Source organism: Lacerta agilis, chromosome 11, assembly GCF_009819535.1.
Source record: "Lacerta agilis isolate rLacAgi1 chromosome 11, rLacAgi1.pri, whole genome shotgun sequence".
Classification (NCBI taxonomy): domain Eukaryota; kingdom Metazoa; phylum Chordata; class Lepidosauria; order Squamata; family Lacertidae; genus Lacerta; species Lacerta agilis.
This window is the reverse complement of record NC_046322.1, coordinates 33,793,423-33,805,556: the sequence shown is the minus strand read 5'-3', so window position 1 is coordinate 33,805,556 and position 12,134 is coordinate 33,793,423. Positions and strand designations below refer to the sequence as shown.

The window sequence follows — 12,134 nt, the reverse complement described above, 5'->3', positions numbered from 1 at the left end:
GATAAGGCTTTCAATGGCTACTACCCATGATGGCTGTGTTCTGCCTCCATGGTTGGAGGCAATAATACTTCTGAATACCAGTTGCTGGGGATGACAAGAGGTGAACTTGAATCTTGCTTGCAGATTTCCCATAAACATTTCTGTTTGGCCACAGTATGGGTACCAATTTCAAAAAGTGAGGTAACTTTACAAGATTAGATAGCAATCCTGGAAGCTGCTATAAGAATGGTGGAACAAAACTGACCAGAAAGGTATTCATCTCATTCTACAGGCTATGCAGGGTAGCTAGCCAAGAGCTTCCCTTTGAGGTGAGCAACAGTCCAGTGGCTAAAGGGCTAGAATTTTCCAAAGTTACTTCTGTACACGTGTGGAATTTCATGGATGTCACTGCACAAAAAGCATGACAAAGAAGACCCAGTATATAGGACCATTTTCTAAGTGTGATCTGATGGTGTTTCAGGGCCAGTAGCTCAGTGATAGTCTGATGGTGCAGCAAGGAAGCACCTGCTCCCCTGCACCTCCCCTTGCTATACCCTATTTCTTTTTATGCCCCGAGGGGGGTAGTGACATGCTGTCTTTCTAAGCAGCTAATCTGAAATAACCAGTACTCACATTATCAGGCTTTATCTCAATAAAAAATGTGCATTTTGTTTGACCAGCATTGCAAGTGGCGACCCCTAGGACAGCCACCAGTTCATTTGCCAGATTCATGCCATCCTTCTGCAGGACAACAGATGTTCTGTTAAAGGTCACGCGCCAGGAGATTTTCACATCTTCGAAAGCCCTATCAACAAAGCAAACCAAAATAAACGCAACGACAGAGGCAGACATTAGGAAAACCAAATCCAGCCCACCCACCCGCATTTTCTCCTGCATTCCAAATGTAACACTGCACAGCAAATTGTTTCAAAGAAAGTGAAGGACATTCTTTTCATGGCATTACTTCCTAAAGCTGCTCTGATACATCTTACAGGAGCCAATTGGATTTAATTTGTATATGTTGCCTGCCCTTCTTCCTTAAGATCCCAGGATGGAGTATAGCATAAAATCTAGCTGCTTTTGAACTTGATGCTGTAACTCATCCTGGGACTTTAGGGTGAAGAGTGGGTAATGAATGAATGAATGAATGAATGATAGCAATAATACCACCAGCACAATTGATTTGATTCCCACTTTAAAATGGATGGCAGCAAGGCTACTTTTGAGCCTGAGATGAAGCAAAGCCAGAACCCACAACCTCCAACCCTAATCAGCTGACCATTGCACCTTACTTAGTGAAGTAAGCCATAAATCACAATTGTGTGCAAAAAGCAAGGAAATTAATTTCACATCTCAGCTATTATGTATATGAGTTAGGTTGGTAGAGTGTTTAATTCTCTCATTTCTGTTCAGTTCTGGTAGACCGACTGACTGACTTAAATCATATTCTAAATTTATGAGGCAAGTTTGCCAAATTGCAGTAAACTATTAGAGCATCTGAAAGCCAAAGATTTATGATAAAAGTTCCATGAGAACCTCTTCTGCTCAGGGCAGCTTCCTTGATTTCAAAACAACACACATTACAGCATGTGGAGACAGCCCTTTTTACCAGCTGCGGCCTGCACCTGTTTGGTTGCCGGGTAACAATGAGTTGCACCTCCCTCTTTTCGGAATCTTCATCAAGCACAAGGCCGCTCTGCGCCTCTTCACTGAATCCCAGAATTCCATTCTGAAGATCATTTCCTGGGTAAGAAATGGGTCATCCAGAATTATTGAGAAGCACATGATACTTGCCAATCAATGTTCCATTATTCAAGAATTCATGCAGAACCTGAAATATCTCTGTGAATCTGAATTAGAAGTATTATAACATGAATTGAGAAATTGAAATATTCCTGTTTTAAAGGAAATCCTGCCACAGGAATTAACAACAACAACAACAACAACAACAACAACACTTATACCCTGCCCATCTCACAGGGTTGCCCCATTCACACTGGGCAGCTAATGTGGTGTGTACACACAGTCACACACTTTGGGGTTTAAGCTACATTAGAATCAGATATTTTTGATACTGTGATCCCACTGACTATGCTTGTGAAAAGGTATTTGTCATTTGCCATTTGGCTGTACACAATACTATCATCGAAGTGCAGAACTTTTTTTAAAAAAAAAGTTAACTGAAACTTTGGACATTAAAAAATAAAATCATCCACAGTTCTTCAGTGTTCTACAGGCATTTTGGACAGCCTCACTTATTGTAAGGTTCATGGGCCTAGAGTGACATTAAAATATAGAAAAACACAGAGATATAGCGTAGAGAAAAATAGAGAGTACAGAAAAAACTGAGTGCCAGAGCAACACAAGGTTTTGAGAGCCCTGATCTAACACAGGCTGCTTTGTTGATATCACCTTTGAAATTTGGGATTAGTACAATGGCCCTGATTTGCCTTGTAATTTTGGTCCCAGCACAGAAGGGCTGCTTATCCTTATTGTATATCTCATCAGTATGCACCTAATTATTATTTTTTTAAATACTACAGTTTTTCCTCTAAGCACTTTGAATAAAACCAACATTCAGCAAAACTTCTTAAAATCTAGATAAGCATAAGGTAATAACCACCTTAACAGTGTTTAATTTATTTATTGATTCCACTAAAAAGCTCCTACCTTTGATAATAATTGTGGCAAAACCTTGAAAACCATGTTCATCCACAGCTTCTGTAATCTGAGCTCCACCTTGAGGGTCAGAGAGCACAACATAAAACATCTCCTGTCCTTCAGGCTCATCATCATCAAGAATGCTGACAGACACCTGACTTTCTCGTTCCCCTTCCAGCAATGTAACAGACAGAGTCAGCTCCTCAAAATCGACTCCTTCAATTGCCCAGGTTAGATTAGAAATCCCAGATGCAATCTCAAAAGGGAATGTATCTGTCCCACTCTGAGCACTTATTCCACCAAATGTTTTAACAGTAACAGAAACATTTCCCACAAAACCCAGAGTCCTCCTAATATGAATCAGAACTGCATTGGGTGTGCTGCTGTTGGTGTCTTCTTCAGTGTAAATAATAGCTGGTCCAAGACTTAAAATTCCATTATGGATAATGATATCACTTGCCAGTAAGGTAACTGATGCAACACTAAACTCTAGGTTCAAACGTGGATTCCATGTTGGGTCAAACGGGTGTGTAGCTATAACTTCCACAGATGTTAAGTTCACAAAAAACATTTCATCTCCTTCTGAAACGCTGTCATCAATTATCAAGATTTCAAACACAACCTCAGTCTGAAGGAGTCCAAAAACAAGCTCTCCATTATGAACAGGTTGAAAGTCTTCTAGTGGTTTGGCACTTCCTGCAATGGTCTGATAGAACAGTTTTGTGAGGTTGCTTCGGTAACCAAAAAGTCTTTGTACATACAATTTGACCATTTGTGCTTCTTCCCTTACTAAAATATTCGTTGAGTTAGGTGCAAACTGGAAGATTCCCATTGGTTCAATTTCAGCAACGGTGAACCCTGATCTGGAACAAAAACAAAATGAAAATTGTATTTGCGAAGACCTAGACAAGTAAGTGCAACTACAAGCAAAAGCAGCTCATCTTACCAATTCTGGTTCTCTGAAAAAAAAAAATTCTCCAGCCTTAGGTTAGAGCATCAACATTTTTAACAGCAGGAACCAACTAAGAACTTGGATGTAATTCTTCCACAAAAAAGAGTGTGTGTATTGGATTTAGCTTAAATGTACTGGAAACATTAGTTCATAAAGAGATTTTCTCAGTGTGTGTTCTTTCTCATATCTATTTTTGCACATGTATACATCTCTGTGTAATGAATAGTTGGAAGGCAAGTTATAATGGTTTTTGCAAAGCTAGAAGGTTTGGCTCTGTAAGCTTCCCGAAGGGAAGACTACTATGTGAGCAGCTCAAGATTCCCTGGATGAGTGGGGGATATAAGAGTAATTGAATAATGAAATGAGACCAAAGTTTTTACTGCCAATGTCCAGCTCATGAATAGCAACTGACCAATAGCCTTTCTTACCTCAGATGAGCTCCACCAGATACATTGCTATGCACAGCTGATAAGTGTATAGCAAATGCTTCAGGGATACTTAGATTTGGTATAACATGGAAAGAAATTGTCCTGTTTGGTTCACCATGAGGAACAATAACAATGCCTGGAAAAAGAAAGGAAGGAAGGAAGTTGCTAAAAGAACAATTGAATTTTTAAACAGAAACAACCGTTACACATTAGATCGTAGTTTCAGATTTGTCTCTATTCATCAGTCAATCACAAAACCAAGGTTTGGTAATATCAATAGAATTTAATTTATGTTGTGCTTATTTGGGTGTAAGTTAACTTACAAAGCTGTATTTTGCTGGTAGGTGGTGGTATGCCTCTTTACAAAGACTTGGTTGCTCTTCTTTTAACAAATATTAAAATAAAATGAACATATGCAAATCTGAATAAAACCTTAATGAATAAAAGCATAACACAAAACTTGAATTTTGAATATCCCTGGCAAGACACAGCATTCTCTGTCAAGAATTTTATTCTCTCATCAGATACTGCAGGCAGGAAATGAGCAGTCTTTACAATTCTATATGATTAAAGATAATAAAAGTTATATATGGTTTTTTTCCCAGACGTCTGGGCCAGGAATAGAACAGGAAAACACCATCTTTAACCCAGTGTTTTCAAGAACTTTCTTCTTCCAATGCAATAAAACTGCAACAGTCAGGGTCATGATGCGATTAACATACTTCTGGCCTGGAAGGGGCATAATCATTAATAGCCTAAGCTTTGTGGTTTAAAGATTCTATGAAGCAAAAGATGGTGCCAACAGTAGAGCATATGATTTGCATGTAGAAGATCTCAGGTTCTTCTTGTAAGGGGCAAAATGGAAGCACTCACCAGAAGCTGGTGTAATATTGCCTGGTTGAAGGAACTCTGGAATCAAGCCAGGTGGATATCCAGAACTCCACATTACTGTGATGGAGCCATACACTCCTTCCCGAGTTATCATTGCTTGGGTTGTCCCTGCTGTAATATTTGTAAGTCGTAATATAGCAGACTCAAAGGCAACCTACCCAAATGGAGAAATATGTTGTTATTCTCACACTACCAGCACAATGTATTTTTTGCACATACAAATGGCAACAAGATACAGTGAGCCACTTCTTCTCTCCTCTGAAGTCTAATGATATCTAAATGAAAATCTCCTGAAGCAGTTGATAGAATTTGGAACCATATAACAAAAACTATTCATGTTTATCAAAACCAAAGGTATTAGTATTTGATCCATAAAAATCTACATTCTGCTCTTTGCACATGCTGCTTCCTAAATGGATGGCAAGTAAATGCAAGCACATATTGAACCTAAAAACCGCACCAGTTTTTACACTGATACATTTACAAATAATTTGTTCAAATGCTTCAACATATGGCAGCCAGTTAATTCTAACAACATTGTGTCTGCATTAATTTTGATCTGCCCTCTGGTGGTACAATGTTACATGGCTGTACTTACCTGAGAATTGGCAGCTTCTTTGGGAATTGGGACAGAGACTGACATCGTTGTATTTAATATTTTAGGCACAATATTGGCACTAATATTAAACAGGGTTACGCTGTTCAATTTCAGAGTAAAATTCAAGCCCAGGAAGAGAAACACCTGGAAGGAGACAATCACTTATCTGTTTTGTCATCAACTAGGAAATAAGAACTACGTGTGAGACATTCAAACAAGAAATCCTCATACTGAGAACTGTTTTAAACATGTTGTTTTCCAAAATCTTTCACAAAAGAATAATAGAATATGATGTTAAATTATGAATAATGGCAGATGGTGGGATATTCAAGCCACAACTGTTTAAGTTCATCTTCAGTATTTATTCTTTATTGACTATAAGTAGAATACAATTATAATTAATCATTTACAGTGTGCAAGGAGGGTTGTTGTTGTAGTAGTAACATGGTGTTCAGCCATGCAAACCCTCACCCAATATAGTTTGTGAAAAAGCTGAAAGCATAATCAGGCCCCAAGGCAGATGTTTCCTCATGGACAGAAACTGTACCCAAGCAATATTCTGGAACATGAAAGACTCTACCATGGGAAACAGGCTGTCACTAAGAAAAGATTTTGAATTGCAAGTTTTCTTTGTCCATCAGTACTAAGTACAGAAAAAACATATTTCAATGACTACAATTCAGGGACGGCTATTGAAAGGGCTTTCTTGGGAGACAACAACAACAACAACAACTTATTATTTGTACCCCGCCCATCTGGCTGAGTTTCCCCAGCCACTCTGGGCAGCTCCCAATCGAGTGTTAAAAACAATACAGCATTAAATATTAAAAACTTCACTAAACAATGTTTTCATATGATAAGAGGAAATACACAGTCAATCCCTCCCTACTGCACATGTCAAACCTCCCTTCCTTTGAAAGGTCCCAGCCACAATCTCTTAAAGGATATTGACAGACTGGAATGTGTCCCAGAGGAGGAAAGATTGAAGGAGTTGTGTGCATTTAGCAAGGAGAAGAGATTATTAAGAGGTGATGTAATAGCCATTTTCAGATTTTTGAAGGGCTGACACATCAATGGTGGAACAAATTTGTTGCTCCAGCAGGCAGGAACCAAACAACAAGTGCATATTAAAGTGGGTTAAGACTTAACATCAGGAAGAACTTTGTGATGGTAAAATTTATTACTAGGTTTTACCATCCATTACTATCCAGTAATGGAACAGACAGCATCAGAAGATGGTGGATTCCTTAGTTAGAGGGGGGGTTTTTGTTTTTGTTTTTTAGCAGAGGCCAGACGGCTACTGACCAGGGATGCTACAACAGCAGATTTCCTGCCTAGGCAGGGGTTTGGACTAGATGACCTCTGAGGTGCCTCCCAAAATGGGACTCTTATTTTTCTAGAAAGCTTTGGGTTGCAGCCAATAAGCAATAAGCAACTATTTTACTTTTAAAAGACAACTGAAGGGAATTTTTTAATGTTTGATGCTGTGTTGTTTTTAATATTCGGTTGGAAGCTGCCCAGAGTGGGTGGGGTATAAATTATTATTATTATTATTATTATTATTATTATTATTATTATTAACAATGGTCACAAAGTATTGCTATGTTGCTTACTCAACTCTGTTCCAAAGACCTCACAAGGTAAAGAGAAATTACAGACCTGGGTATGTATTGGCACGGTCTTCACTCCAAAACTGGAACCTGCTTTAACTAGCAGATGTCCCACTGCATTGGCTGGCGTGACTAAATTTTCTTCACTGGGAGATGAAACATGATACTCCACAATCACATCTCCAAAAGTCCCCTCATGACGAGTTACATTAATCTGGATGTGCCGGCTCAGATCATTCTTCACCAGCACTGACTGCTTTTCAGAATACAAGGCAAATACTCCATGGGGATCATCATTTGCCAAAACAGTGAATCCAGAAGTGCTTTTCTCCTGATCCACATCAGCTCCTCCTTCCACTGAAGTAAGCTGTACCACATAATGCTCATCTATTTCAGGGACATCATCAGGCAATAAGAATATAACAATCTCTGATGTCCTTTGCTCATCAGGAATTAGAGCAGAGCCGCTGGTGAAAAGGAAATCATCTGTAGTATCTGAATCACTACTTAGTTCCCAGTGAACCTGAAATAAAAATCTTTGATCAGTAAGTTCAAAAAGTGGCGAGACCTTCGTATCTTTTTACATATTAGACAATTAGTTTTAATATTAAATTATTATTATTATTTATTTGATTTGTATATACCCTTGAATCAACAATTCCAGGGTAGTGTAAGACATTAAGAACATAATTTTCATACCATAATAATAAACCACAATGCACAGCATAGTAGCAAAATAATCATAATAACAGTCCCCCTAAATATGTCCCTCTAAAAGTAATAAGCACATTTCTCTAAGAAACATTTAAACTGGTTTATTGTTCATGCTTGACACAGTCTTCCAAATCATTCCAACAAAGAAATACGGTATGATTGCCTATTATGCACATTTAACTTGCACAATTTCAACCATATGTGGCTGAAGGCCACATAAGTTAAATGCAAGCAAGGGGGTGCTCTTAAAAAGTCCTTTCACGCAGGGTTTTCCTGCTGCAAAAAGAGTTTTTTAAGGTCTCTGCCTTGCTTGGGAAGTAAGCTCCAGTCTGCATGCCAAATCTGGGATGATCCCGTGAGATCTTGCGGGAACTCAGACAGCCCTGTGAGATCTTGCAAGAGCATCTTGGGGGCTCCAAAACTGGCATGTGGAGGCAGCTTTGTTCCCCAAGCAAGGCAGTGAGCTTAAAAGTGCTGGGAAAACCTAGTGCCAAATGAGCTTTTAAGATCTCTGCTTTGCTCGGGAAGCAAGGTCCTCTCCACGCATTGTCTCCAGAAGCACCAGGATTCTCATGTGGGGACAGTTCCAAGAGTTTGAGTATATGTATTTTTGCAGATACATGGAACCCTTGTGTAAGATGTGGCCATACTGTAAATTTAAAAACCTAAAACATTCAGAAACTTTAGTTAAGAACTTTATGAATCAAGTATACATTGAACAATGTCTCCATAAGATCTAATTTCACCTTCAACATCAAGGGGTGAGATTGAATGTGCTGCTAAAGACTTCAGATTACACTGTTGCAATTTGTACCAAAAGTCGAAACTACCAAATAAGTACCCAAGGTTGAAAGTACCGTAATGTTCCCCATGGTGCCTTGAATTCGCATTATGAAAAGCACGATACGTAGCGGCCCTTCGGATGCTGATGGCTCCTCGTAGTACTTTGGGGATAATGATTCAGGGGCAAACTGCACAATTCCATTGGGATCACCAAACTTCAGAATCTAAAAATGTTTACAACAGCATATAATTGATTTTCCTTGCTTATGGGACAAATAAAAATTAAACAGTTTAAGCAACAATTCATGAGATATTAATTCCATGTTTACTTTCCCCCTTTTAAAAAATGGCATAAGATCCAAACAACAATGCAACTAATCTTGTATGCCATGACTTTGAGCTTGTTTTTGAACAAATAAACAAACCGAAGCATGGCAGCTAATTGTTTTGTTAAGGTTACAATGAGAGCAGCATATGAATTGCAAAAGGACCTGAACTATGATAATAGGATTTTGTGTGCATATTCTGCAAATGAAATCAAGTGTATTGACTTCACACTCGATGATGGTCAATAATAATTTTGGATGCTGATAAACATAAATGTTTAAAAAAGAGAAAATTAAATGTTGGGAAGGTTAGAATGACTCGGTTCTACGGGGGAAGAAAAGTTTAATATATCTGAAATTTAGAAAATTATTGATCCACTCATGTTCAGGAAGGAGAAACAGTAGAAGAAATGTTAGCTGAGAAGAACAATGGCCAGGAAAACCGGACAGCTGACTGTATCAGTGCCTGCTTCTCAACAGCTTGGTAGGGCAAGATGCCTACTTATTTTCACTCAACTGCAAATGCCTCCATGTGTTGAAAGGAGGTATTGGTGGGGAGACTGTGGGGCCATGAGATTAGCCCCACTCCCATGGTCAATATGCACATTGGCAACACCATGTCACCACTGCCAATGCATTCAGCAAGCATGAGAAGAGGCTTTATGCATGCATGTTCCCAGAACGCCTCAACACAAGAGGAACTCTTATTTCGGCCAAGATTTGCCTTCCTAAGGAGGAGCCTTTTTCATCAGTATGTGCATAGAATAGCTTCACATATTGGTCAAAGCACAGATGGGCATGGCTCTTATGTGTGCCAGTAGTGGGAGTGGGGCTAGTCAAGTATCCCTGCAGCTTTCTCACACTTTCTTTAAATGCAGGGAGGAGGAATGGCTGAGCCTTCCACATGTTGCAAAGCTTTCAACACTTCCTGGGCAGGAAAAACACTGAGCAACCCAACCTGCTTTACTACAGAAAGAGTCCAAAAAAAAAAAAAAGATTTACTATTAGTGTAATGCTGGCAGCCTTTGGATCCAGTTCTGTTTCACCCTTTGCAATGCTCAGTCGAACAATGTAGGTCTCCTGAACTTCAACTTCTTCATGAGGATAAATTTCCAAGGTGATGCTTCTCAGACCACCTTCTGCTTCTTCAAAATAAAAGGATCCGTTCACCGGGTCACCAATGTCACTGTTCAGAGCAGGTAAAACTGCCTCTGAGTTAGGTCCCAAAATATCCCAGTTAATCTATGAAATATATAAATTCCAAAGGTAGCATTTGTTAGTATTATAAGCAAGTTGCAATAGAACAATTATGGTAGCTAGTACCTTTTACGAAAGACATTAACTGGAGGATGGCTGGAGAGTTACTCTATTTCCCATGTGAGTATCGGCAAGAGAAGCACAGTCCTTCTAACCTCAGGTGGCTTAACTGATCTAACAACCCTTAGCCCATAAGCAGTGAGTCCCATTTTACTCATGTGTTTTTTATATCCCACCTTTCTGTCCATGAAAACCCTCAAAGCAGTTAATGATGAATCAGTTATTTTTAAAAAATATATAACAGATAGCAAACAATACACTAATCTGCAAAATTGGAAAGCACACAAAAAAGAACAACCACAGTAAGAGGGGTGGGGAATGGATAGCCAAATTACCACCTAGCCTAAATGCAGGTTAAAATAATCTTATCACATTCAGTAGATGCATAGACCAGAAACAACTCCTGTATAATCTGGTTTACAATCTTATACGACACAATCTTATAGAAAGATGAGGGAGTGTAAAATTTCATCTCATTCGTTTCATAAGAAAATGCATCCTTACAAAAGGAATTCACCAAACTCTAATTTAAGGCAGGGAGGCATACCTGAGATTCTCCCACCAAGCCTCCAGTTCTTTCCAGGACCAAGGACAGCGTCAATGACATATCAGGATTGGGGATAATTATTCGGCTTTGGTTGAGGAACCGGACAGTCCCATGCGGAGAGTCGCTCTTAGCAATAGTTATCTGGGTCACTAGGTGGAGCCCAAGGACTGCTCCCCCACTAGCACTTATTAGCTGGATTTCAAACTGCTCAGCATATTCTCTATTCCAGAAACAACAGAAAAGATCACATTTTGCTACCAAACATGACCTCTACATATAGGAATCATTAAAATCTGAATGCCCGGCAATTCACCAGAACATTTGCATATATTCAATATTAATTATGGGTGGTTTACACTGTAGACATAAGAAAGGGGAAATAACTGCCAGTGCATGATCTGCATTTATATATGTAATTGCAGCTTATTTAACAGACACATAGAAACTCTATTTTTAATTTCTTCATAAGAGAAATTTACAGGAAACCAGAAGAGAGACTGATTTTACTCTTTTTTACTCTTGATCAATGTTTGCTTCACAGCTGAAAATTTTGTTTACAGCAACAACAACAAAAAGTTTATCAGCAACTTTTTTAAAGGAAGTTTTTAAGCAGAGGTTGGATGGTCGTCTGTCTTTGATGCTTTAGTTGAAATTCCTGAATTGTAAGGGGTTGGATCACATGACTCTTGGGGTCCCTTCTAATTCTACAATTCTATGATTCAAAAGATATTCTCATATATTTTTAGACCTTCTTATCTATTTCCCTATTATATGCAAAGAAGTCTTCAACATCATTACCTTTCATCGTCATCTATGATTAAGACACTGATGAAACTCTGGTTTTGGCCATGATGAAAAATGACCGAATTATTTCTAATACTGTAGTCAACACCGTCAGGAAGAGCTGAAATACTTCTAGATATGAAATCTGCAGTCACAAAGCCGTAATTCCCACGTCTTCGTACTACTGGAATCATTATCAACCCAACATCTTCTTCCACTACAAAAAAAAAAAAAAATTAAAATGAATGAGTGACATTTTCTAAATTGCACGCTTGTATATGGCCATATGATTTATTTTTTTTACTTGAGTTCACATTTTTTTTGGGGGGGGGGGTACTCAGGCAATATTAGGAAACTGCCCCAAAATGCCACCATTGGTAGGACAAAAATTAGAATTGCAAAGTGATTATTTCACAAAGACATTTGTTGCATATCCTTGAAAACTGATTATTTCTACTTGTTTTAACCACAGAGGAAGAGAATCATTCAGAAGGTCCCTGTTGTTACATTTCTTGTTACGTTTCTCACAAGTTATTTAACCCATA

At 38.6% G+C, this 12,134-nt stretch overlaps 1 protein-coding gene across 1 annotated transcript in view; it reads right to left on the bottom strand.

The window, feature by feature from the left end:
- Positions 1-12,134, bottom strand: part of ADGRV1 (adhesion G protein-coupled receptor V1) — a 236,135-nt gene that overhangs the window by 125,549 nt on the left and 98,452 nt on the right. Inside the window, exons 65-75 of the mRNA XM_033164758.1 lie at positions 11,605-11,806; positions 10,807-11,026; positions 9,945-10,184; positions 8,691-8,840; positions 7,169-7,642; positions 5,510-5,653; positions 4,894-5,065; positions 4,021-4,156; positions 2,650-3,503; positions 1,605-1,722; positions 613-784 (exon numbers count right to left, since the gene is read on the bottom strand). Of these exons, the coding sequence (XP_033020649.1) occupies positions 613-784; positions 1,605-1,722; positions 2,650-3,503; positions 4,021-4,156; positions 4,894-5,065; positions 5,510-5,653; positions 7,169-7,642; positions 8,691-8,840; positions 9,945-10,184; positions 10,807-11,026; positions 11,605-11,806 (2,882 nt within the window). The remainder of the gene's footprint in view (positions 1-612; positions 785-1,604; positions 1,723-2,649; positions 3,504-4,020; positions 4,157-4,893; positions 5,066-5,509; positions 5,654-7,168; positions 7,643-8,690; positions 8,841-9,944; positions 10,185-10,806; positions 11,027-11,604; positions 11,807-12,134) is intronic.